Source organism: Paralichthys olivaceus, chromosome 2 (genome assembly GCF_024713975.1).
Source record: "Paralichthys olivaceus isolate ysfri-2021 chromosome 2, ASM2471397v2, whole genome shotgun sequence".
Lineage (NCBI taxonomy): Eukaryota > Metazoa > Chordata > Actinopteri > Pleuronectiformes > Paralichthyidae > Paralichthys > Paralichthys olivaceus.
In genome coordinates, this window is record NC_091094.1 from 16,965,824 (window position 1) to 16,993,781 (window position 27,958).

At 40.9% G+C, this 27,958-nt stretch overlaps 2 protein-coding genes across 2 annotated transcripts; both read right to left on the minus strand.

Moving 5' to 3' along the window:
- Nucleotides 1-1,269: 1,269 nt before the first annotated feature.
- On the minus strand, nt 1,270-6,925 carry sec61a1a (SEC61 translocon subunit alpha 1a). Its single transcript, XM_020086904.2, has 12 exons — nt 6,691-6,925; nt 5,969-6,036; nt 5,782-5,847; nt 5,243-5,321; nt 5,026-5,157; nt 4,835-4,944; nt 4,057-4,210; nt 3,773-3,933; nt 3,431-3,628; nt 3,079-3,270; nt 2,919-2,995; nt 1,270-2,169 (listed from the first exon to the last, which is right to left on the minus strand). The coding sequence occupies exons 1-12, from the start codon at nt 6,695-6,697 to the stop codon at nt 1,983-1,985; spliced, it is 1,431 nt and encodes a 476-aa protein (XP_019942463.1). The 5' UTR covers nt 6,698-6,925; the 3' UTR covers nt 1,270-1,982.
- Nucleotides 6,926-18,189: 11,264 nt separating this feature from the next.
- On the minus strand, nt 18,190-23,934 carry ip6k2b (inositol hexakisphosphate kinase 2b). The gene is made up of 5 exons (XM_069539495.1): nt 23,266-23,934; nt 20,608-20,839; nt 20,333-20,505; nt 20,026-20,201; nt 18,190-19,935 (listed from the first exon to the last, which is right to left on the minus strand). The coding sequence occupies exons 1-5, from the start codon at nt 23,477-23,479 to the stop codon at nt 19,318-19,320; spliced, it is 1,413 nt and encodes a 470-aa protein (XP_069395596.1). The 5' UTR covers nt 23,480-23,934; the 3' UTR covers nt 18,190-19,317.
- Between the last annotated feature and the right edge of the window lie 4,024 nt (nt 23,935-27,958).

The following is a 27,958-nucleotide window of genomic DNA, read 5'->3' on the forward strand; positions in this document are numbered from 1 at the left end:
ATAAGAACCACTGCACTCTGGAACAATCTGCCAGAGATTACATTTACACAGTCCATTACCATAGACTGTATATAAAGATTACCATTACCATTATTCCATTACCCATTGTAAGAGCCACTTTCTTCTTCTCTTTGGCTTACGGTGACGCTCCTTGGCGCACTGCTGCCTCCCACAGGTCAAACCAGTCACAACAGTCTTTCAAAAAAAAATTTTTTGGTTATGTGCAGCTTCTCTCTTACAATATGTTTTAAGTTCAACAGTTTCATTAAAACAACATTTAGATTAACTTCTGTTATAAATACAATATCTATATTCCTAACGAGAGAAAGGAGGATAAATGTAGTAGTATCCAAAACAATAAGCCTGCAACCAATGTTTTTAGAAAATGTATAGTTTAGCAATGCAACTAATTATGATTTCCATTATTGAATAATCGGCTGATTACCTATTCAAGTACATTTTTTGTCCGAAACTAGAGTGAAGATCAAGTTAACACCCTAAAATCTCGTTTTGTCTGACAAGTTAGACCCCACAGATACTCAAATACCGTCAAATATGACAAAGAGAAGCATCAAAGGTCTTTATAAGGAATTGAATCAAAATGATTGATTACCACTCTAGTTCAATTTAGAGGTGGGTGACTAAAATAAAATCAGTATTTTGATACAAGATAAAAAGTTGAATTAACTTGTCAGTGTTGACCCTTGATTTCACAAAAATGTGTTCCTGTGTACTTCAGATCACAATAAATGGAACAAAAATATATATTTAAATGAAAATCCAGATGGTATTTAATTATTCAGCCCTGGCAGAAGCTTTTCTACTGGTATTGATCACAAAAGATGATCAACAAAAATTTGAAAAAAATATTGTCTATTTGCTGTGCCCAAAATCAAAGCTCATCTATTTTATCAAGTGCTATAGCACCGGTCAATGTAACAACTGCATCAGTATTATAGGAGACACAACTTAAACAACCTATCAAAAGTAAAAGTCTTGATCCACAAAGTTTTTTTTATATAAGTTTGTTCTGAAATGTGTTTATTTTTTACATATTCAAAAGATTTTATCTTACACTTAAGACAAACTCAACATTTTTCAATGCATGGCCTATGTACAGAAATAATAATATGTTGCGTCTGAAAAAGTGATTAATTAAAGAATGCTTAAAGCAGACAATTAAAAAACAAAACAAATCATGGGTACAAGAGTGAATGTGATGTGTGTTAATACTGCAGCTCCCTGGGAATGCCATACATTAAGACTGAGTGTTTTTATAGATGGTTTATCGAATGACTGTTCACAATAATTAGATGAACAGTTTCATTTGACCGCTGGAGCCCAATATGAGCTTCACATCCTCTTCTTACAAGAGACCCTGTTCAAATAAAACCTAAAACAGAGTCCGAAAAATCAGGAAAATGTACAGTACAAGACTCAGCGTCTGACAGTTCAGCTTCTCGTCCACACTTTTACTTGAATGAAGGGTCAAGAGAAAAATAAAATAAAGTTGAGAGTAAAAGTGTAAAACTAAATTAACACGAAGCAGATGGTAGCGTGGCTTGTACGCACACAGCAGGCAGTTGATCGACATCCTCCAAGTCGAGTATGCCTGCATACTGAAGCACTCACATCGGTTTGAAATAAGAACCAAACTCCCACAGGACTTCATTTGATACTCACAGGAAGCCTTTACAAGACACATGGAGGGCTTTGATCTTGAGTCAGTTAGAAAACCTGATGAAGTGCAACTGAAATGTCTGTGTTGTTTTAGAAGATACGTTGGAAGATATGTAAGGGAGCAACAAGCTGTCGAGTTGTACCAACGTCCCGTTTCAACCTAGATTCATAAGGAGGTTCCTCAAGCATCATCCTGAAACTGGAGAGCTGACGATGGAGGCATCGCACATGGATGGAAAATATATTGCAAGGTTGATGATCCTAATAAAAACTTGGTTGAAGGTGAGAGGATATTGGCTTATCTACAAGAACAGGGCCCCCATGCTGCCTACTTCGCTCTGTTCTTTCACAAAGATCTCGAAGTACTGATAGATGATGGTGACGGCCAGCAGGATACCGGTGCCGGAGCCAATGGCTCCAAGGAAATCCGCCATCACTGATAAACCACCGATACACAGTCCACCAAAGGCAGCAGCAGTAGGAATGTACCTGGAATGCAGCAACAAGAGTGTAACAATATTAATATACAATATTTCACTTTCAGTAGAAGGCTATTTAATACATTAATGATGATTATGAAATCACTTGATTCCTAGCTGAGAGCGAGATGAGAACAGACTCATGTCTTATTTGTTAAATATGAAGCTACAGCAGCTGGATAGAGAAACCACTATCCTGGAAAAAAGCCATTTCCAAAATATTGAACTATTCCTTTAAATAGTGCATGTGGCAGATTCACACCCAAGTGAGGAATTTGCAGAAAACTAAGGAAACATCAATCATAAGAAAAGTAGTTGCATTCTTGGAATGGTGCACTACTATGAATTAGCCTGTAACTCAAGTTGACATTTTTACATTTGGCTCTCAAACAATAAACTAAATCTTGAATTAATTATTTCAAAGAAAATCCCATTATTCGTTTTAATATTTACACCCTCACTATACATTACATGTTCCTCCAGAATCTAGTTTGAAAAACACAGTAAGTGGTTACAGGTGGCAATAGGTGATTGTTATTAACAATGTGCAACATGCAAGTTATTCAATAACATAAAACATCTACTCTACTCTCTTTGTAACGAGAAAGTGCCCAAGAGGATTAGATCATTTAAATTCATGATGATGGTTTATAACCATTCAAGCTGATAAACTTGTTCCATTTGTGGTTAACGCAGCTGATGCGTGTGTAAATGAAAAGCAAAAATAAATCTGTGCAAGAATCAGATTTTTGATTTTACCTGTTCAGTTCATGCACCATGGAGGTTTCTCTGTGTCCCCTCATCACCATCTGCTGCTCCTTCAGCTGTTTCGCCACCTGGTTGAACATGAAGAACAGAACTCTGAAGCAGTCTGTTTGGAATGGACTGTTTACACCTTCAGCTATTCAGTACAACTTACGTCTTTAGCAGAGGAGCCGGAGACCTCAATCCAGGTTTTGGAGAAAAAGGCACATGAGCCGAGCATGAAGACGATGTAGATGACCGCGTGAACCGGGTCGTCTAGAACTGAGCCGAATGACTCTGGTGGGGAGAGGTAGTAACAGAGACCTGCGACCGGGTAGGCTCGGGCTGGGCCCCCTGACGTTGCGTCCTGTAAACATGAGATAAAGAAAAATACATGTTTTAATGGGCAGATTATGAGGTTGCGGAAGCTAGTCACTGTAAGATATTGTCAAGCAATAATAGAGAGTCATTCTTAAAGAAAGTGAACAGAAACTTGGGTAAAAAGCTCAGATCAAAAGTATACTTACAGACCAAGTTCCAAGCAAATTAACCAGGAAATTGCCACTAAAACGTGTGGAGAGCATCTGGGAGATAACGTACAAGTTGGAGACCAGAGCAGACTGCAGGATGATGGGTATGTTGGAGGTGTAGAAGAGCTTGATGGGGTAGGTGTTGTACTGGCCACGGTAGCGGGCGGACTTGATGGGCAGATCCACCCTGAATCCCTATGACAAAAGGCGAACGTGTAGGAGAGTGGTGAATAACTGAACCATAAGTATTTTCTTAGATATTCTTTGAAATTCATCACCTATTTAAAAACGGATGCAGGTTTATAGTGAAGTAGCACAAAATATTAATCAGAAACTCACCTGGAAATATATCACTACCGCAAAGACAAATACTGTGGCGAGGAGGTTCATGAGGTTTGGCAGGTTCTGTCTGTAGAACGCCTCCCTCAGAGCGCGCACTTTGTCTGTCCGAGTCGCCAGCAGATGGAAAAGAGCGATTATTGCTCCCTCGAACTCTGTGCCTAGAAAACACAAGAAGTCAAAAGTGTGAGTCACATTTCTGCAGAATAGCAGCATGATGGCATTAATCACTACCATGGCGTTTGTATATCGCACATATTTACAACCACTTTGTGGCCTCTTACCTCTTCCAGTGTTCACAGTCGTGGGGCTGAAGGCCTTCCAGACGATCGTCTCACAGATGTTGGTGGCAATGAACAGTGAGATTCCTGAACCAAGACCGTAACCCTTTTGGAGCAACTCATCCAGTAGCAGCACAATGAGTCCAGCTACAAACAGCTGAAGAAGAAACCACAGATACAGTCAATTGGGAAAGTACTGAGACTGAGACAGTCACATGAACCTGTTTCACTGATCTATTAGTTCACATTTGTTTAGTCGCAGCCGCTGATTCTGACAAGATAAAGTTAGACCATTTGTTCTGATAACTGAATTTAATGTGTGTCTGCCACAAGGCAAACACAGTTCTACTGGAACATATTTTACTTTGTGAGTAAACTCAATGAATCTAACATTTGGGAAACAGAAGCTGAACTGATCCAAGCATCATTTGAGAAAGACAGAAAAGGAAAATGTAGTCACAATCTAAATCTTAGTTATTTTATGCTCTGTCATCACATTATAATATTTTCATTTTAAATGCATATTCAAAGCCAGTTTCGATGGCATATCCTACAATCTTTGGTCAGACTACTCAATCAGCTTGAACAAATCATGATTCTTCAGAGAAATATTCTTTATGTGATAATGCAGAATCTGTAGACGAGGGACAAGATTTAGTTTGGGCAGGCTGTGGCCCAGATATCCACTGTCCACACTCGAATCCCAAAAATATTGTCTGTTGCCCCCAGAGGCTAATTCGTCATCGGACGATAGCCAAAGGGCTTCTAGATTGGTTCTCACCTGAATGATGATGAGGAGACAGATTCCAGCTCCCATCTCTGAGGGATCTCCATACATGCCGGTCATTACATATACAATGGCCTGACCAATGGTGATGATCATTCCAAACACTGAAAATCATTAACACACATTAGTTCATGAACTTCATAATAAATTCAACAAGTTTTTACAAATGATGAGAGTTTATTTACATTTCTGAGCTCCATTGAAGAGGGCTCTGTCCTTTGGTGTGTCTCCAACTTCGATGATCTTAGCTCCGGCCAGTAGCTGCATTATCAGGCCTGAGGTGACAATAGGCGAGATACCCAGCTCCATGAGTGTACCTGCAGGGAGATATGTGAGTTAGTTAAACCAGCAGGAGTGGAGACATGCATTTTATATTTTATTCTGCTGTTAGCTGAAATATACCTCTGTTTGAGGCCAGAATTACTCTCATCCAGTAGAAGGGATCTGCAGAGTCTGAGGACATGATGCCAAAGAGTGGGATCTGGAGGAAAAAAGTGCAAGTCCTATTTACAACAATTGATTTACAAAGTGCAATCATATTATTTATGTTAAAGTTAACTCGCCTGTACATGATATTTCAGTTTGGATAGTTTGACTATTGTGCAGACACATGTCATTGAATGTGTGGTCCCAATTTTCCGACAGGTTAAGTACACATTAATCAGTTTATCAATATTGTCAGAAAAGCAACCTAATGAATCAAAAGCATCAAACATTCTCTAGTTTACATTTTTTTGGGCCAATTTGGATGAAACATAATTAATTAACACTCTATAGTTTAATAGAGAATTGTCAACCACAGTAATGAGTCTGTTAAAGACTGATATAACATGATTAAATCACTCAGTGGTTATAGTCAATGATTGAACTGTTTTTCTATGCAAAGACATCACACAACTGGAGCAAGAGAGTAACTAGTAATTAAGGATGGTGACACTTACCTGGCAACACACCAGGAAAATGAAGAGGGTGATGGCAGTCCATAATACCTTTTCTCTGAACTGGATCTGTTGGTCAAGCGCATTTCAATAAGTTTAACCTGCAGCTAAAGCAAAGCCAACATAAAGTTGAAAATAAACGTATCGCTATAAACGAATAAAATGTGGGTATGATTAAAAAAATACACACCTTTCTTTCGGGTTTCTGGATCTCTGGCAGCACGGCACAGAAAGGTTTGATCACCTCCAGGAATTTGACTGGAAACGAGCAGAGATGAGAGTTAACGTGGAAATAATAGCTGGTTCTCAGGAGGACGTGGCAGTGAATGGGGGGCGGACTCCAGGCAAATTGGATTTTTCACTAATCAAAACCAAAGAGATTTGGTGTCACACAAATGGTTTCGCATCATAATGTCTCCTGTTGATGTTCTGGCTCTTTACTTTACCACTGTGACGTGTTTACAGGGAAGAGCAGGCAGCTGATTTAGATCCTGAGCGCAAGACAATACCGGCGCTGTTATGCGTCGTCATCACTAGACTGTCAATGTCTTTGAATGAGAGGCTAGCTAGTTAGCGCACAAGTTAGCTTACGAGACGTGTCCAGACACCAGCGGGCATCAAAATCGTAATACAACCTCATTACAAGCAAGAAACTCAGCTTATAGAAACACCATCTCAAACACCATTCACTTCACAAACGTCTCCTGAGCCGAAATAGCTCATAATAATAGCACAAAGGCAAATGTTCAGCTAGCTAGTTAGCAACGCAAGCTAGCCGCCTGCTACTCCGAAGCCAGCGCTCACACAGTAAGCTAACCACGCTGTGAAAAACAGTCCAACTAGTCGTGAGAGTTATTCTACAGGAAGCTTTAGTTTTCAGCCTCACACGAGGAGTGAAGAGGAGATACTCACTGCCCATGATGTGTCCTCGGTCCTGCTCCTTCTAGTGTTCCTGCTTCTGCTCCTCTGCTGTGCCTCAGTCAGTGTGAGCCTCAGGCAGCCGCACGAGGAGGAGGAGAAACTTTAGAGACACGTCACCACTACACAGCAGCTCCCCCCGAGCTGTTAAACACACAGCAGCTCCTCAGGGAGTCCACCTCAACCTCATACACAGTCTGTGAGTCCACCTCAACCTCATACACAGTCTGTGAGTCCACCTCAACCTCATATACAGTCTGTGAGTCCACCTCAACCTCATACACAGTCTGTGAGTCCACCTCAACCTCATACACAGTCTGTGAGTCCACCTCAACCTCATACACAGTCTGTGATCTCAACACAGAGTCAGATACCACACAAGAGAAAAGTACAATACAAAATTACAATCCAATACAAGAGTACAATACAATACAAGCATAAAATACAAGAGTACAATAAAATACAAGAGTAAAGTCAAATACAAGAGTCAAATACAATACAAGAGTCAAATACAATACAAGAGTACTAGTTTAAAATCTAGTTTTGTACATTAATACTACTGTTAATATTTTGCTTACATTGTACATATTTACATACTTCTAAATGACTTCTGTTTCAATTATCACATAAAGCCTATTACATTAAATACATACATGTGTCCACCAGAGAGCAGCAGTGACCTGGAAATGATACCTCAGGAAATTAAGACTGACATTGAGACTGAGCTTCTCTCTGTCATCAAATACTCCCATCACATATCAGTTTTACTACAGTACACTAATCACTTCATTGTGCTATGAATTGCCACTGCAAAAGCCCTGTGATAAACGATTTAGTAATAAAAGAATATATTGTATGTATGTGAGAGATGTTGACTGATATTAAATAATAAATCTGTAACTCCTTTACAAAGCATGCCCTGGATTCATGCGTAAAAGAGAACTAGGATGTAATGTTGGTGTGAGGTGCAGGAATATAAATGAAATATTCTATTAGCAACTCATGTAAACATCATAATCAAAGTAGCATCTCATTCAGAATAAGGGAAATAATCTGAATATTACAGAACATGTAGTCTCTGAGTGATCTATAACTGTTAATACATTGTTTTTAGGCCTTTTCTACAGCAGACAGTTAACCTGTCACAGTGGGTCCATGTGTTCCTAAAAATAATTACAAAGTTGTGATCAAGAGACTCAGTTATATAAATCTGTCCTTCGTGTCAAAATTTCTTGTGTGGAAGATGCCCTGAAAGAACCTTTACTTCCCCACTGACCACTGTTCATCAGCATTTTAAAGTGTGATCCCCTCTGATAATGACGCTTGTATTATGAAGGTAGCACAGGAACCTTTAGTCATAAACACTGGTATGTGTCAAACATTTGTGTGTGTCAAGGATAAATTATTATTTCATCTTTTGGTCTCTTACTTAAAAATCGATGCAGCATTTGTCGCATAGTTGAAAACGACGGATTTAGCAGAGAGAGCTCAGTTATTCTGAGAACAGAGGACTTGAAGTGTTGAGGAGCGAGGGACGAGATAAGTGAGAGCTAATCCTTATCGAAGCCTCTGTGTGTTGACATGGAAGCACTTTATTTAGATGTCACACTTCAGGACAGAGTGCACGAAGCTCCACATCTCCTCCCAGAAATCACTGAAGCCTTTTCAGAAAAACAAAGCCAGCATTTTGAACCTCTGGGCATCCTTCGTATTTTTAGGACATCAAGTCTAAACGCGTAACATGCAACTTTGAAGTTCAAACGCCCCGAGGCTACCAATGGAAAATACATAACAACAGATGTGCGTAGGAGTGAGCTTCTGATCACTTCCTTCCTAACCAGATTTTAAAAATCACTGTCAAGAGAACACATGATAAAGTAAAACTCAAGACAAAGGTAAACACATGCAAGAGCTATTTTGTTTGATTGGTATAGTTTCGTATACCATTTTTGATAGCGTCTCAATTCAGGAAAAAAAGAAATTCCACTGAAGCTTGTAACAGATCTATAGCATCATTACTTTTTTCAGCTTCCACATCTTGAAAATACAACATTTATTGAACTAACAGCCCTACTGTATCCTTAAAGAGACCAGCCAGCCCAATGAAAACCATAAGAAAAAGTTCATTTGGAGACTGAATGAGCTGATAAACAAATTTACCCCAATTTAATACTTGTATTATTGTTGAATTATGGACCTTAGGCCAGATATGCTCGGCTAACCTTGACTGGAATAACAGAAAAACAGCTTGCATGTGGTTGAAGAGAACAAAACTCACCCACCAACACCTCAAAATCACTTATAATTTATATAGTATAAAGTTAAAATGCAATATAAAACGTTATTTTATATGAGGTTAGCTGAGGACAGTGACACTCTAATTTTTGTACCATTTACAGAACGACAACAAACAACATCCTTTCAGAAGTCATGGGAGACAGATTTCATTATCAGTGGACAAGTTGTTTCGCCCTGTGCTTCTATTATTTTTGCCAAGAAAGATGATAAATGACACACGACAAAGGGACCTAAACCCAACCCAACCCAAAAGATTGTTTTGACTCAGAAAATCTATCATTTCAAGCAAGTATAGTTTACGTAAAAATACTTTATATCAAACATACAGGGCATATTGAGCAAAATGTACTTGTCATTTTTTATTAGAATAATTACATTCAACATATTTTTTTTCATAATCTATACTCTTTAATATACTAAGTTCCAGTATTAATGATAGTTAGATATATAGACACATGTATCTAGCTCATGTGGCTTCTTTTCCTCAATGTGAGCACAAAAAATGGGATCTAGTATTAAGAGTCTTCACTTCCTCTGTAACATGAAGGAATGCTGAATTTTTCCTCAGATTCATCTTTACCTTCCTTTGATGCAAGACAGGACAATTTCAATCTCTTGTTCTCTCTTGTTACTATGAAATGAAACTGCCCATACTCATTAGCTCTGTTGTGTGTGTGCATAAATGAATGCTTATGTACAGTAAAGGAGATTATCACACTGGTAGATTACTGGGGCCGAGGTGGATCCTGAAGTAGGAATGTGACAGCAGATGTCAGGGGCTTTTTAAAGGCCACAGTTACAGGCCTTTATTGTTACAGGAAAATTCTATGTTGTGTACTACTCTTCCATTTCCAATCCCCACGCAGTTGTCACTGGTGGTTCTTGGAGGGGTGGGGGGAACAGTGGAAGCATCAACACAGGAGCGTGGGTGGGAGTGAGGAGTCACAAGATTACCATGAGGTCGAGTAGTGTAGGTCAGTCCATGATCAGCTGTCTGATCCCACCTCTCCTGGTTTTCCTTTTCCATTGCCACTCTGTAACAACATAACACTCAGTCTCTTACAAATCTTTCTAATCATTGTGAGCGTACTGTGGATTATTTGATTGAAATTCAGTATTATTTGTATAGGGCCAAACCCAAACATATTATCTCATGGTACTTTGCATAGTAGGGTCGAGACCTGGTCGAGACCTTACAATATTATAGAGAAACCTAACAGTTTCCTCTCGCAGAACCAGAGTCAAGGTCGGTGGCCATCTTGGGTTGAAAGGAGAGAAATGGGGGAGAGAGGAGAGAGAGAGTAGGGGGAGAAAATAAAGAGAGACCTGGAACAGTTGTGTAACTGTCAGTGTGGTTGTTGAAATGATAATAATGATGCAATAATGTCCTTAATAACAACAACAGCAACTAGAAGTGAACTCGGACTGTGGATCCCTTGGCCAAGACTCTAACTCTTAACGGTAAAGAAAGTGAGTCAGCAGGTTCCCTCTGTGTACACCAGCCACTCTGATCACCCCAAACCTGCTGCTCTCACTTTGACTGTCATACAGTAAATCTATTGCACTGGAGGTCAGGGGTCAGAGTTGGTGGGTTTTTAGCTGGTGGATTTAATTGTCCAGATAATCCAGTCAATGATCCAGCAGACAGAAGAACACTGTGTCCTCAAGCTCATGCCTCATGTTACATAAACATCTACAGATCATAGTCTCACAAGTCCTCTCTGCAGCTGTTGTTCTCCCACGGCATTACAGGGTTAATGGAGACCAGCATGGCTCACAGCTTGGAATAAACATGGTGGTTCCTTACTTTCCTCACATCCTTTATGGAGGGAAAGTCTCTCAAAGTCAGGCTGCTGGTTTGAGCGTATAGTTGTGTCGCTTTATATCCAAATGTGATAGTGAGCCATGCTAACTTGTCTTGGTAAGCTGCATTTAGTAGCGGTGTATGAGGTAATGACACACTAATGTTATCATGCTAACATATTGACAAAGTTGTTGATGCTTGCTTTGCTGACTATCTTGGTTCAGCATTTGAGCAAGCTAACGTTTTATAATTAATATAAAAGCAAAGCAAACCGAGGGATGTGCCATTTGTTTTGATTATTAGGGCATATAAGAAAATATTAGATAATTACATTTATCATGATTTTTTTTTTAAATTTATCTATAATTCAGTAAATTTTCAGGGACAGTGCATATTAATTACGAGGCTAATTTCCATCAGTGTTCCACAGCCAGTTGTGAACTTGGCAGCCTTAAATCAAATACCAATTAATAAGGTAGATTTTAATCTTATGATGGTACTGGGTGAGAATTCAGTCACAAAAGTTGTGTTCGGGTGCAATTCTAGGAAGGAGTCTGAAGGAGAAAAATGTGATGTGGGATGTCCAAGTTTGAGATAAGCTTTGTAAATAATAGCAGTTTAAATCCCCACAGTGTGTGTGTGTGTGTGTGTGTGTGTGTGTGTGTGTGTGTGTGTGTGTGTGTGAGTGTGTGTGTGTGTGTGTGTGTGTGAGTGTGAGTGTGAGTGTCTGTGTGTGTGTGTGTGTGTGTGTGTGTGTGTGTGTGTGTGTTTTCCTTTTGTTGCCCTGCTAATCTCACCAGAACAGCTGTGCTCAGTTGGGCCTCAATGTATCTGTCTTATGTAACATGTTAAAGGTTCCCTGACTTCTACACTCTTCACATAAACACAACAGTCAAATGAACCCAGCGGAGATGTGTGTTCTCTTGTTAGATGTTAACAAACTTAAAAGTCTTTTAAAAGTCTGTTTGTTGAAGATAATGTTTATAATAACTAGAATAGCATCCAGCCAAGGCCGAACAGCTTAAATTCAATTCAAACAAGATGCACCAAAATTCACACACTCATAGAGATCAGTCCTCTGAAACTGCCAGTTATAAAAACAAATCAAGATCAATGTATTATTCCCTGGGTGAAATTGTGAAAAGAAAACAAGAACAACAACAAAAAAGAAAAAACATCTATGACCATACTTCCTTCAGTAGTGTTTGCAGAATCTTGCTAGAAAACCATCAAGAAGCAATCCAGCCAACCTAACCAAACAAACTAATCAACCAACCAAGAGACAGGGGTGAAAACATTACCTCCACGGAGGAGGTAATAATAATGTAACTAAATACAGTTTAAGCTTCTATGGTCACTGCACTTATTGCAGGAAAAGACGGCATGTATGAGGTGGAAACTGTTTGTGAGGAGGATCAATGCAGCCAGAGAACCAAAACAGTCCCAACAGAGAATGTGGTGAGACAAACTACAACATAACCTCACCAGGTCTTAACCGCTCTCTACTGGTCTGTCATCAGGCTTAATCCAGATTATTCCAGACTACGGACTGTACACTCATAGCTTTCTCTGCCTGTCTGGGTTATTTTAAGTGCACATACTCATACGCTTCACTGTGTATGACCAGGGGGAGCTTCAGCATGTGTGCTGCCAAAGCACGTATCTCTGAATAGACATCTTTCTGACTGGCAGAGAGGTGGCTTCTCTTTTAAATTACACACACAAGATTATTATTATTAGTTTGACAGATGTGGTTGCAAATCAGGCCCAAAAGTATCGGGAGCTGTCAACACCAGACATTTAATTTCCTCTGAATACTTCTCACAGCGTTGTTGTCATTGTGTGGACTACCTCAAATATTATCTATTACATATACCTTACCATTTAACCACCTATACCATTAATGCTACAATGAAATGAATACAAAAATTAAACACCAAATTACACCCATATATGTGAATAAGTGAAACAGACAAACATGCGCTGTTGTACAACAGGTTAGTTCAAGTTCATGTGCGGGCCCAAGAAACCACGAGGGCCCTTTATGATTGTCATTGCTGTAGACTAATGTAATTAGCCGCTTAGGGGCCCCGCTCAGCTCAGCCCCCAATCTGTTTTACCTATCATGTTGCAACACTCCCTCTTGTACAACCCACCCTTGTGGATTTAGTAGTAAAAATGATCTATCTATCTATCTATCTATCTATCTATCTATCTATCTATCTATCTATCTATCTATCTATCTATCTATCTATCTATCTATCTATCCATCCATTCATCCATCCATCCATCCATCTATCTATCTATCTATCTATCTATCTATCTATCCATCCATCTATTTATCTATCTATCCATCTATCTATCCATCCATCTATTTATCTATCTATCCATCCATCCATCCATCCATCTATCTATCTATCTATCTATCTATCTATCTATCTATCTATCTATCTATCTATCTATCTATCTATCTATCTATCTATTTATCTATCTATATATCTATCTATCTATCTATCTATCTATCTATCTATCTATCTATCTATCTATCTATCCATCCATCCATCCATCCATCCATCCATCTATTCATCCATCCATCCATCTATCTATCTATCCATCCATCCATCTATTTATCTATCTATCCATTCATCCATCTATCTATCTATCTATCTATCTATCTATCTATCTATCTATCTATCTATCTATCTATCTATCTATCTACCTATCTATCCAGCATGTTGGTTGAAGTTGTAACTCTCAGCTGATGTTGATGAAACATTCAGTGACAAAGGTTAAAGAGGTGATAAGACTGTAGATGAAGACAGTGCCAGCAGAATCACTGCAGCCATAGAGGTCAGAAAAAACATTCAGCAACCAGCCTGATATGGAAATGGGCTTTTAGGACAGAGCACATGTTCAAGTTTATAGTGTCATAAATTCTATCCCTGATCAACTAACAATTGATTCCCCCTGGGGGCTGTGGGTTGTTATCTGATCAATCTGTCGACCAGGGTTCAGGAGGGTTGCATAACCTGCTGTGACATCACAGTCTTTAAACATATGACATGTTGTACAGACCAGAGGTTTCACTTGCAACCAACAGTTTCAGTTCCTCTACAAAAACATCTGCTCGTGTTGAGTCCGAGCCATAGCTATTTTATATATAAAAGCAAATTGTCTACCACACTGTAAATTTACTGTAATAGCTGTGCTTGTATGCAAACTCATTGAATACTATTTAAGTAAAGCAAACTTAAGATAATGAGTTGATGTATTTTAGGGGTACTCAAATAACGTGCACAGAAACTAATTAAGGAAAAGCTGCAGATACTACTGTGCCTATTGGAAAGCAAAAGAAGTTTGATTTAAATGAAGTGCAATATAGAGTGAAATACAACTCAAGTTTTTTAACTACACCGCAGCAAGGATAGTAACTCTGCAGATAACCTCATGGTACAAAGTGCATTTCATTCACAACAGCACCTTGAACATTAGAGACACAATGTGAAGAACAGAGGCACTAATGAGTTGCCCATAGTTTACAGTGTAATACATGTTTGTACCATTGCAATACAAATTTAACTTTGATTCCTGGGATTTTATGGAACCTAAAATGTTGAGCTTACTCCACTTTCCCTTGAGTCTTAGTAAAGACTGAGATGGCACAAGCTCTGACCTGATGATATGCTTCAATAGTAATTTTAATAATTGCATTCGGCTGTACCTCAGAGGGTAGAGTGGGCTGTCCACCAGCAAGAAGGTCGGTGGTTTGATCCCTGGCTGCAGTCATATGTGTTTTTGAAATTGCCCCTGATAGCAGTGCGGGCAGTGTATGAATGGTGCGATAGAAAAAGTGCTGCGTATAGAAGTGTATATATATTGCTGGGTGAATGCAAATTGTACTGCAAATAATAAAAGCGCTATATAAACACAGACAATTTACTATTCATTTATTTATATGTTGGGATAAGTCATCACTTCTATGATTAAATAATGATGTAAACATCTTAAAGTTCAAAGTGCAGACCTTGCCTCTCATCTTTGGGTATTTCTCTGTCCACTATGTGAACAATGGGTTAAAATATTATTTATTTAATGTAAGCTCCTTCTTTCTTCCTCTTTTTGCTGTTATTTTAGTTTTTTTAACTTCACGTACACTTCTCTATTATTGTTGGAGGTGCATGTGCAGATTTAAAAATGTCTCTTTGCTCTTACTGGTTAGTTTCTCTGAGAAGCCTCTTCTCTTTTGCAGCATGAGATGATATCCAGCAGAAGACAGGCCACAGCCACTCAGCTGAAAAGACAACATGACAGACAGACAAGAAATTCCATGACCTTTGAACTGTGACGAACTCCTTACTTTCTTACACATAGCAAACACACTCACTCACCAACACCTACATGTGTGCGGCCACGTATGCCTCGTGAACTGTGCACTCACGTGTTATCATCAGAGTAACATTAATACAGCAGCTCTTTCATCATTACTCACACTTCCCTTTGTTGTATTGAGGTCAGTCAGGCTTTGATTGTGCGTTCAGGACATTTCAAAACCACCTCTTTGATCCAGTATCATTCAGTTCGATCACACTTGGAGTAAACCGGCGAGTGTTACACTGAGGATGAAGGTTTTCACAAGGGAGTTTTGTGAAATGAAGCAAACCTTTTGATCCACTGAAAACAACATGATGATTTTTCATTTTACTTCACAACATGACATCTACCTAAATTAAGCTATCTCAGCTGTTGCTGGCAAAACAACAATTTAGTTCTATACCAAGTGTCATTTAATCAGGTTATGAGAATATTTTTATATGAGAAATGAGGCCAACCCACTGCTGTACTGGGTCAGAAGTGCTAAAAATACTGGTGCTGTTACCATAGTTATGTGTCACTGTCAAAGAAAAGTCACCAAGAAGACTGTCCAACACCAGCAGAATCACACACACACACACACACACACACACACACACACACATTTATACTATGGAGACTTGTTTGTCCCCAATTTAGTACAAATGTTCTCTTAGACTCACAGATTAACTGATTACATTTCAGAAGCAGAAGGTAAAGGTCATGGTGACATCATATAACTGTAAACACCTTGAGGGACTGAAACAGCACAAGTTGGGACATACAACCACAGAGCGGTAATTCTTGATTTTCCCGTTTAAAATGATTAAAAACTTATGGAGCTGTTAGAGCTGTGTGGAGTGCATCCATTTGCTCAGCCCCTCCTCTCACATCTGGAGAACCATTCTTATTCAGTGATGTAAAGGTTGTCCATTTGTGTTCAGATCACCCAGGACAATGGTTATATCAGGTGTGTCCATGTCGGGTAGCATGCCAGGTATGAACAGGATGTAGTCGGACCAATGAGTCCCGTACGCTGATGTGTCTTGTTTCACTTAGACAATCGACCACTGTTAACTATACAGCCACTGTTTCAAACTATGAAAAAGTAGAAAGGTTAATTCAAAGCCTGCGTCTCCTCTTATTGTTTAATAAGAAGAGGCTTATTGTTTATTTACCTGCTCCACCCACATAAGCGGTTCTCTGCAGCTCCACCCTTCTCCACACTGTACTATTTGCACTGTCATTATTATTTTTATACTGTTACTGCACTGTCACACTTTAATATGTTTATCTTTTAGCTGGGTTTTTATATAAAGAAATAAACTACTTATTTACTTCTTGATTATGTCTGATTTCTAAAATCTTTCGATCGCTGCTAGAACAAGAAGAGCTGCTAAAAGATGTTGAATGTTGGTGACAATGTTAAACAATGACAATAAAGGATTCTGATTCTGAAGTGAAGCAGGTGCACCAAGTAAGTTAAGAGTGACGCAGCTTTCCAGGCATTTCCACACATCTAGTATTTCCATGGACCCTTTACTCTCCTCAGCTCTGATTGTTCTCCTGCACTGGGAAGCTGATTAGCCTGACCACAAAGCAACAACTTCCACTATAATGCAGAGTGCACGTGACACATACTGGTCATCTGAGGTTGCTACTTAGGAGCGGGTGCATATGTAGGAGCTGTAATGCTTCCTGCTTAGCACCACAGCTTTAATGGAGGGTTTTCTTGTTTGAAGTGTGTAATCTGCGACCAATGCCGGCTGGTGCAGATCAGTCACCGATGTCGCCGCTGCACAGCAACTGGGCCAAAAACTTCAACTAACCTGCTTAATATTGAACTCTGTAACAGTGATGACGCAGAGGAGGAGAGGTGTGCAGACTGTGTATTGATGCTGTCACAAACAAAGGAAATGTCCCAGTTTCCACTGGATGGGTTTTGTTTAAATTACGTAATCCACACACAGAAGAAATAAACAGCAGCAGGTCTTTGTGCGTTTATATACACATTGTGACCTAATGGATGGATGTTAGAGCAGCAAGGCATCAGGCATACACACACTACAAAATATAAAGAATAAAAAAATAAAAAAACATGACTGACATGAGACTCTGTCTACCTTATACAGCATCATCACATTTCTTAATTTGGGTTTAACAGCTCTAAGCAGCTAAATGATCTGCACTGTAAACTATCTCACTGCAGAGAAAAACAAACATCTCCTCTAGGATGTGACAATGTTCCCACCCTTGTTATGCATATAGTGAACTTTATTCTTCCAGTTGAAGCTTGAAAACAGGTTAACCTGAAAAAGGAGACACGGTTCTACTGGACTAGGACATGTTAAATTAGGTTATTAAAACTTGAACCTTGGTTTGTCCTCAAAAGTTTAGACCACTGTTTCTATGGTTTTGAAGAAGTTTAAGGATGTTTCAACACACTATGATTCACTGTGTATTATTAACACAAATAACCCATGGAACATCTTTTTACTTCCGGAGACTATGGAAGTAGTTGATTTTCTGTTTTTATTTTTAAACAGAAGCCCAATCACGTTTTATCACTCAGTTGAAGTTATTTGTTGCTCTTTGTAAGGTAATGATCAATATAACCTTGTCCGTTGTTTCTTTTCCTGTCTTCTATAGGTATTTTGTGTATGTAAAAGGTCAAAGTTGTGCAGGTTAAAAAGGCCAAAATCCAGCAAAGGAAGCTCCTAGAAGCACATGGAATGTCGCCCCATTTCCATCATCAGAATGACATTTGACATCATGGTCTGGCACCCCTCCCCCAACAAAGCTAGCTAAAGCGAGAGTGGAGTTCATCATTCGCAACTAATGGCAGTTGACCAAACACAAAGTGGGCCAGCTGGCCAATCATGGTTTGGTTGTTACCAGCATGTCTCCTTTCAGTATTACCTATAAATTAAATTTAATGAAATTGTTGCATTTTTGTTTTATCACCACTATGCAGATGCATTCCGAGATCTGCTGTTAGCATCTAACACAAACGTTAATGAACACACAAAAGAACATAAGACTTTGTTTTTTAAACACAAATCAATGCCTTTATTAACCAAGACACTATTAACACACTGGTATACAAGAGAGGTATCGACTCTTGCAATAAACAAAATAAATCAAAGTTGGTATCAGAACATTTAGAGTGGTAATATGGAATGTACTTTTTCCACTTTTTTATTTTTAAACAATCCTTTCAAATAAATAGTCTCTGTATAGTCTTTACAGCTAGTGTTTCTAACAATATATTCTCTTTGCTTAGTCAAAGTTTTGGGAATGAGTAGGAAAGAATGAGACAAAAATACAAATAAAAAGACAGTGACAAAACAAGGAAAATATCCCCTTTTCAAAATGTCTGTAGGCAAAAAAGCACAGGGGAGAAGAACTGCTGAAAAAAGGCAAATCCCTTCTTCTAGACCTAAATCATCTTGTTCTTCCACCGAAATGATTCGTAATGCCGAATCCAGGTGCCTGGTGGACACACAACCCATGTTTGTTGAGAGGGTCTCAAGAGACACCAATATAAACACAAAATGTCCTTATCAGAAGCTTAACTCGTCAACTGCTACAAGACCGCTGACCTAGCCAGCCACGGTCAGCTTGTACGTCATCTTCACCGCCAATAATGTGCTGTGCTGTAGAGTACTGGCAGTCCAAACTTCATCTAAAAAGTTATGTAATAACACAGGTAAAGCACCACGTCAGGCTCCTAGGGAACTACACTCGAGCTTCAGTTATCTCTGCCTCGCTCCGTCTCTCTCAGAGAGAACTTAACAATAAAGAATCGTGTCTGTACCAGAGGGGGGAGGAGAGACCTAGAATGCTACAGGAGTCCTGGTGTTTGATGGGAGACCTTCGCCTCGTACAACACTTTTGCTGCCATGTATAGCAGAAGAAAGGAGCAGTCCCAGAATGAGAAAAGTGCAAGAAAGGCACAGGCAGCCCTGTCCTCTGGCAGTTAAGGGAGAGTGCACAACGGCCACACCGGCTCTCCCCACACCCTGAGGTGTCTGATGTTCACCCCGAGCAGAGGAGGGTCAGAACCCCATTTGGGCATAAGGACGATGCGCCTTGAAGAAGCAGGGCTGCAGCTCACTGAGCTTTTTCCCCAGGCTTGAAATTCAGATCATGTTGGCTCCAGTGCAGCTTCAATCAGTACTGTGATCCTCTAGCTGGGAGATGATGGTAATCAGGTTCTGCAGGCCGAAGATGAAACCACTGTCCTGGCCTTCATGCACCACACTGTCTTCGCCATAGTGCCGACAAGTGGTGTGAGCAAAGTCAATCATGCGCACGTCCACCACAGGGCTGCTGGCCTCTCCTGTGCTATGGGAGGAACGACTACTACCACTGTTGCTGCTCCCTGCAGCCACACTGGCACTGCCACCTGCTGAAGAACAAGGGAAATCAAAGGCCCCCTCCTCTTCTTCCTCCTCCTCCTCATCTTCTTCCTCCTCATCTTCATCTGATGGTTCGTCTTCATCACCTTCTTCACCACCACGGTGTCTAGGTCTGGTGGGAGTCCTGGGAGGGTCTCCATCATAGATGATGAGCAAGGAGCTGGAGTAGAAGCGGTATGATTCGCAGGCCTCCAGGGCAGCCTGCATTTCCCGAAGTCTGCGCAGCACGGGGGACAACAGCTCTCGGCGCAAGCGGCGCCCATTGTGGAAGAACTGGTACAGGGCCTCCTTGAAGCCTGCCAGGGTTAGCTTACGACCGTGGTACTTATTCATGAACATCAGCTGGCCTGAGTCTGACTGGTACACCTGCAAGAGTAACACAGACACATAAGCGTTACAGCTCCATATTTAGAGAGAACTCCAGACTAGAGAAGCTGAGCTGCATATCTACCATACCTGCATGCCACAGAGTCGCACTCCAATAGAGGCTGATGTGCTCTGTTGACACTTGCGGATCTGATTGGCTTTCTTCTCTTCTGATGCATCATCCCCATGCTGGCGAGTTCCCATCTTCAAGTCTAAGACACATGGTACTGTGTAGCGCCATGTTAGATTCTCCAAAAGGATAAACTCTTTGAAAGGGGGTCAAGGATTAAACAACAACAAAAGAGACACCAGTCATGCATTTGTAATAAAGCAATCATTGGGTACACCACTGTACACTGAGACACTGGCTAACTGCTGTTCACTAATGAAAGGATACTGTATTGGTTACGGTGCTTTGCATTCTCCTTCATCCTCTGTAAGTGCTGCTGGTGGCATTTGAGGCTCCAGGGGTTGTGTTTGATCTGTGGGACCACATTGCCTTTGTCCAGGCTGAAGTAAAGAACCTCCGCCTGTTGCTGCTGCTGCACCACCACCTCATCACGATTATAACTGTAAAAGGTGAAAAAATATCAGCTTTAGTATTACAGAACTTATTCATGATTCATCGTGTTATCTGTGAATGCATGATGGAGCTAAGGCAAGCATCTTCACCTCATGATCTTGTCTTCTTTACGGCTGTTTCGAGCTCTGTCTTTGCTGTAGTTGTCATTCTCCAGAAGCAAAGTGGACTGCTTCTTCTTGCTCCACTTTAGCATCTTGCTCTTGGGCTCGCAGTCTGCTGAGGGGTCTTTGTTTTCCAGGTCCCCTGATTCGCTGTGGAGGGGGTAGGCGATGAGGCACAGGTTCCCTTCCTCATCTTCCTCGAAACTGACTGAAACTACACCTGAGAGAGGAGAAGAAGGAAGGTGGTCATTAGTACAGTACTCGTTTTCCTCAATAAAATACTGGTACATGTGTTCAAATATTTGTATTTACATATTTAAAACACATTTCCTGAACGATTTGACAGCAGCTGACATGATCATCCGCCCACAAACACACACACAGGATGTGGATGTAATAGGAAGAGATGGAGGAAGAAAGCAGCCATCAGAGCACAAAACCACGTTTGTATGACTCGAGAGTCAGAAAACAAGAGACACAAAATATCACACAAGGCTGAAATGTGTCAAACTGAGAAGGACATTTATTAATCAACTGCCAAACATCCTCCTAAAAACATACAAAAAATTGAATACAGAGTTTAATGATGACATAGTAAAATGTGATACAGTTTCTCTTTACAGAAACATACATGGAGCAGCAGCAGAACAAGCTACAGTGAAGAATCAATTACCATAGTACAGTTGATGAATATGTCATGATTCAGTCCATTACCAACCAAATGAAAAAAAGTTGTGGTGTGGAAGAAAACACATCTGAAGTCCACCTTCATACTCAATATCAGAAACACAGATGAGGTGGAGATGAGGCTAACAGATGCTCCTAGAATCGTCATGATGAATCAAGTAACAGAGTGTTCCTCTAGCTAATGCTAATTTATGACATGTTCCACAAACAGGCACCAGAGTAAAGCCCCCCATGATGACCCTAGTAAAAGTCCCTAAAAGGGCCTGTGAATGGCAGGGTGGGGGAGGTGTTGCTCAGGGAATAAAATGTCACAGCTGAAGCAGCTGATAGAGATCAAACCACAGACAAGAAGACGGGATGTGGTCGACACAGATCAACGGAAAATGTGGCAGAGATAAAAACACAAAACATCCAAACTCATACATGTTCCACTGTGTATCCAGCAACAGAGGTAGTAGTAGTGGTCAGATTTGTAATAAGAACAACCTGACAACAAGAACCAGTGTTTAAGAGAGGGATTGTGGTGTGTTGAATGTAAAATGGCAGACCTGAGGACCCAGCACTGACATTCCTTCCGCTGCAGGCAGAGGCCTCTCTGACGTCATTAGCACTGACATCACCATCCTGCAAGAATCCCCGCCTCTAAAGCATGTCCTGATGAACTGTGGTGTCCGTTCAGGAGCTGCACCGTCATGACATAACATGTGTGGGAACTTGTGAGCCACTCTGACTTTATTAAATAGAGTGGCTCGTAAACGTGAGATGAAGCCAGAGTGCAATTCAGTGAGATTTTCACAGTCCAATAGCAAATTGAATTGACATTGATGTCGTCTAATTCTGCTTTCAGGTCTGTACATTGGAACCAAAAATCCAATCATGATTTACACTTCATGTAGATAAACGGATGTAGCACATCTTAAAGGTCCACTACCTAACTTGTCTTCCATCACTTGATCTACACATACACTTTCAGGAATGGTCCCCATATTTATTGCTTTTAGTGTCACAGTATAAATTTCAACTGAATTACAGGCCTTCAGAAATTCTTAATAACAAATTATCTCTGAAAAAAGTTGATTAAATGACCAAATTCTCTAAAAAGAGCAAGTATGGCCTATTCTCTTATAATGGTGTGATATGCAAGGTTCTAGAGGTCCCCTTCCATTTCCTCCCCATATCCCAATCCCAGATCTTTTAATAGGCATAGCATTAGTGATATACGATGCATGTCCCTCCGTCATATGGCTGCCCACAGACAGTTGCATCAGCATGCACGGGTGTCATTGTATGTGAAACTGTAGACCTGGATGTATCAAGGGTGTCGTGGTATTCAGCTTCAAGTGGAACATCATGTCTGCGAGTGTAGATACAAATTGCATGTTTGCGTCCATGTTTCTGTCCTGCACCTGACACCAGGGACTGGAAGTTTCCTCAACGTGGCTTGTGCCGTTCTGCATACTCCCCCAGTGATGTGGCCCATTTATTTTGAATCCCCGTGGAACTCTATCTCAACCTGAAACCATAGCCTAGTTAAAAGCCAGGCACTTGGAACTGACCTCTGGCTTAATGATCCTGCTGGCAGAGAGTCACACAGGCCGACCCTGGGGACGGGAAGGAGACTGTGGCTGTGATGTTCTGCCAATTCTCACAAGTCACAATGTGGGGCCAGTAAAACAGGGATTAAAGCATCTATTAATAGTTGTTGTGTGCAGCGTATTCGTTGAGCAAATGCAAGAACCAGTCACCACCCAATATTATCTCCTGCACGATCTCAGTTAATGCATTTTTGACAAGAGACAAGAGGGCACCATGCATGTAAATCTGTGAGCACAATGATTAGGAAGAAGAGAGACAGGATTACTGCTGGGTATCAAAACAACATCACGCATGCTCCGCTGTGGCAGATGAAGTGTTGGTTCCTGCAGATTTAGAAGGGGGGGGGGGGGGGGGGGTCCTTACCTTTATACAGTGGGGTGAACTTCCTCATCTCTGCGGGTAGGCTCTTGTAGAACTGATGCTCCCGGGGGATGAGGGGCTTGCAGATAGTTTGCTCCCCGAACCGCAGCACGCAGGAGTGGCCCCCTACCTGGTGCACGAAGGGCTCAAGCATTACCCCTTTCCCGGGATACGGAGTCCCGTCCGCCTGCATGAGGGCTTCCAGAGCGGGACTCATCCTCACTCCGCATCGGACAGCTGAGCTGGGGGGACCCACGTCGCACGGGAGGAGGCGAGAAGCTCGGCCGTTCGTATGGCTCCCTATCCTCGGACGCTTCTTCTGCTGTGCCGCACGGGGGCGCTGCCGGCTGGTCGCCTGCTGAAGGTGAAAAACAAAGGGCTGAACAGGAAGGACGGAGCCAGGGAACAAATCCGTAATTCCCCCGTTTTTCCTCGTCGGAGGACAAATGCAAACAGCCCCTCGCGTGGTGAGATGTGCTCCGTGTGTGTACGTGTGATAGAAGGAGCTATAAAAAGCTGCTTAACACGGCTCCAGACGGCGCGAGGCTCCGCGCTCCTCACGCGGCTCTTACCAAAACTGACGTCCGCCTCCGACCCGCAGCGAGAAAAACAGCGTCCACGGCTCCGCCCCATCCGCGAAACCGGCCAATCAGAGCGCCGCGGCTGTCGCTGGGAGGAACACCGCGGACAGGATGAAGCGGATCCAGCAAACAAAGAGGAAGAGGAGAAACTGGGGGGGGAGGGTAACACAGGAAAAACACCAGACACACAAAAACACAACACAAACCATCGCTCCTTCACTGAACACACAACTCTCATCTGAGGAGCAGGAGGCTGCAGTCTCATGATCTTGCGACATCAGATTTCCTTGGAGGCCGATCATTTAAAACAGACACGAGGGAACTCGATGTTGCATTTCTCTTTAATCGAACATTTTTTGACTTGAGTCAACGTGTGTCAATAATAACGAGGGGATACATCTAGAATTCAAAAATATTCAGAAAGAATGATGGAAATTGAAAGTCAGAATTCAAAACTGTTGCCTGTATCATCAATAAATATTGGTATATTGCGTAAATAACAATGTCTTTGACAAAAAGCACCATCTATAGATGCTTTACAGAGGGTTGCTGATGTGACACAAGACATCAAGGCCTGACTGAGAGTCTATAGCTGTTCACATCATATGGGATTGGGCACATTCCCATGTTTACGGCTTACCACCAGTTTACATCATCAGACAATGCAGTCAGGGCTGATCATGTGAGGGTTGAAAATAGTCTGCACGCAGCCCAAAACAGCACTAACCGTTACATTTGGTTAAATTACCTTGAAGCATGTAATCTGAGATTTGACAAATGCACTGTTGGGGATTGTTTTGTTGCAGTAGAGCAGCTGGACACTGAAATTACATTTCTTACATGTGACAGACACAAAAATGAAAAGAAAAAACCCCTCTTCTATACATTTTGTTGTTTCTTCTCACTAAAATGTTCATATAACACTAAACACAAACCAAGCATTGCGCTGCTTATACAGCTATAATCTTTAAAGTGTATCACATATACATCAAACAACATCCTATTGCCACATAACATGCATTCCATGGGTAGATAACTGAATTCTGGCTGCTGCTCAGATAAATAGAGCTCTGATAGCAGTATTTGAGGCTCTGTTATTGAGGTTCAGTTTAAAGCAAGATAATCTTAAAACGCTGTGAGATAATATGCTAACCGTGATCTAGTCACATTTCCTGTGGTGCCCTAAACCCCTTTCTCACAGTATTATAAAATAAAATGTCAGAAGATGAGCATCTTTTGAGTTGGCTCAGATTTATATCTGCAACAAATCTGGTACAATAACAAGAATTTTAACTACAGGTCAAAATGCAGGTTAATGGGTAAGAGGATAATTTCTTACCCTACAAGCTTCATATGTATTTAAGGACTAAAATGGAAAATTTGTCTTGTGAATGGCATGTGACCTAAAGAGTCTGACTGGTGTGCCAGACCAGACGAATCGGTGGTACTGTAAGACCGGCTCGGGTGACCGAGAGGTTACAGCCTAATCACACACTAATCTCTGATGTTCCAGTTCTGCACTAGGATTAGAAATGGGAGGAAAGGATCCCAGACCTGAGCAGGGAGGGGATTAAATGATCAGCACTGGGACAGGGCATCCACTTTTTTTTTCTTCCACTAGTTAGATAGTTAGAAGACCATGTCATTTTACCGTGTGAAGCATTTAGATGTGTAATTGCAATGGTGAATCTCAAGGATATGTGTGTGATGGAACAACTTCAGGGCTCTGTGCACTGACTCCTGCAGCCAGTCTTCAATGGCTCAATAACTACAGATCACTTTTACAGTTTCAGGAAGAAAGCTGCAACCAGCATCACCACAGGCCAAGCAAACAGCCCATTCCAAACACTCAGGTTTAGAAGCTAGGCAAGACAGTATTTGTTAAAGAAGAGTATGATTAGTCGTTTTTTTAGCTTGGTCACCATGGCCTCACTGATGCATCAGTGTTATGTCAGTTTAACCAGGCTTTCCCGCTCCTGTCATGGGTCCGTGCCCCGGGACAATAGGCTGCTGCTCCCTCAATCCAGCTATGAAACAGAACAGTGATGCAATTTCCAACCTCCTCCGTACACACAGGATACTGGAGGGGCTTCTACAAGCACAGCAGTCATAGTAAACTTCATCCACTAGAGTTGCAACAAAGTCTAAGTAATCCAGGCTCCAGGAACACAGATGGTGGATCTGATCTGGGTCACAGAACTTCTGAAATGTGAGGTGTAACCATCGCAAAGAGATGTCAGTCTGTAGCTTCATCCCACCAACCTGTTTTTGCACCAACGTGTATGACTGAAGAGAATAAGCTTAGCAGTCACTGAAGACTCATCTATTTAGGCCCAGTTTGTCTAATGGATTTGTCTGAATATTACATGGTCTCATTGGAACTGATGACTGTCATCATGACATACATTGTGTGCAAGGTCAGGTCAGTAAAAAAGCTGTGGCCTAGTGATGAATTATAATTGAAATGAAAATTAAAGCAATGGTCGGTAATCCTGGAAAAGTTAGCAAGAGCTTGCTACACAGAGAAAAGGAGCCAGAGCCTTCTGCTATCAAGCTTCTCTCCTGTGGAATCATCTCCCAGTTTCTCTGTCAAATATTTTCTTTTGCATTAATACTTTAAACATTGATACATCTCTCCATTAATATAAGACTCTGTAACTCTGTTACAAGCAGCATCTATTGCACCTCTGCCTGTCCTGGGAGAGCGACCCCTCATATGTGTCTCTCTCTGATTTGTTTCCTTGCTAAAAACATTTATTTTGATAATTTTTCCTCCCTCAAATCGAGGGTTAAAGGCAGAGAATGTTGCACCATGTAAAGCCCAATCTGGCAAATTGTGATTTGAGAATATTGCAGGATTTAAGAAAGTGTTAAAGGTTCAGTGTGTAGAACTTTGCGATGTCTAGTGTTGAAATTGCATGTTACAGCTGAACACCCATCACCTCACCCTTTCCTTCCAAACATGAAAAAGAACCTGTGGTAGCTTCAGTTGTCATAAAAACACAAAAGGTGTTTAGTTTGTCCAGTCTGGACTAATGTAAAATTGGCGGCCTCCGTAGAGATGTCCCCTCAAAGTAATTTAGAGGAAATAAACTAGTGAAAACATCATGAGGATTATTCTACATTAAATTTCTGCCAATAGATCCTTTCACCTAAATCTTACACACTGGACCTTTAAGAAAGTAAAGCAATTGAAAGCACTGACTATGTCCTGATGACACAGAACTGGGGAATCAAAATCTTGTGCTGTGAAGGCAGGGGCACATGTGAGGGATGAATTCATAACTATAATATTCAACAAACTTGACAACCCACTTTTTAGTGCCTTCTTAAGCCCTCCCCCTCATTCCCAGACACGTGAGGAAGTGGAACATGGTTGCATAGAAAAACGTGTGGGGGAAGGGCCCATATGTGCCTTCATTTAGGCAGCGGTCCACTCTAGTAAATATGAGCGTGTTGATAGTGATGAGTGTTGTTGGCACTGCCAAGTCAAGGACACGCTTGTTTACAACTGTCATCCCCAGCTCCTCATATCACTCCTTCTGCCCTTCCATTTGTCTAAGGTGGAAAAATAAAAGCACACACAACAACACAATAACACACACATTGCAGTTAAACTTTTTTTTTTTAACTTACAATAAATATACTTGTAACATGAGAAAATGCCAGTTACTCAGTTTCTCTTCCTTCCTGATTTCTCCTCAAATAAGCCTCAGTATCTTGAATGAAGACAAAACAATGGTAAACGTATTAAGAAAACTGCACTTGATTATATTATTATATAGATAATTTGTACAACAACAACAAATATGTTTTGAGATTCATTCTGAGTTCCTGGATATCAATGAGGATGTTCAGTGGAAGCAAATAAAATCATAAAACGTGACTCGGGGGTAATATAGAGGGAGTAAATATCCAATCACAAGTCCTCTTTTGATTCCCGGTATTTCACCTGTTAATATTAAAACGTGAGCGTTGGCAATACACCTGATTATAGCAGGAAGTAAGGGTTTACCAGATGCACGTTTTTGGATGGATTGTTTACACAAGGAGGGGTTATCAGAGGCAGAGGCTTGAGGGAAAAATAGATTATACACTGTATAATAACACTGGGA

Bases quoted from the DNA above. Each gene is read 5' to 3' on its own strand.
- sec61a1a (XM_020086904.2), bottom strand. The intron at 4,945-5,025 runs GTAAATAAACTC...AATGATTTTCAG, and splicing joins CTTCAATGGAGCTCAGAAAT to TGTTTGGAATGATCATCACC. The intron at 3,271-3,430 runs GTAAGTATACTT...TCATGTTTACAG, and splicing joins ATTTGCTTGGAACTTGGTCT to GACGCAACGTCAGGGGGCCC.
- ip6k2b (XM_069539495.1), bottom strand. From the start codon at position 23,479: ATGAGTCCCGCTCTGGAAGCCCTCATGCAGGCGGACGGGACTCCGTAT. The intron at 20,506-20,607 runs GTGAAGATGCTT...CACCTTTTACAG, and splicing joins AAAGAAGACAAGATCATGAG to TTATAATCGTGATGAGGTGG. The intron at 19,936-20,025 runs GTATGGTAGATA...TTACTCTTGCAG, and splicing joins TGCGACTCTGTGGCATGCAG to GTGTACCAGTCAGACTCAGG.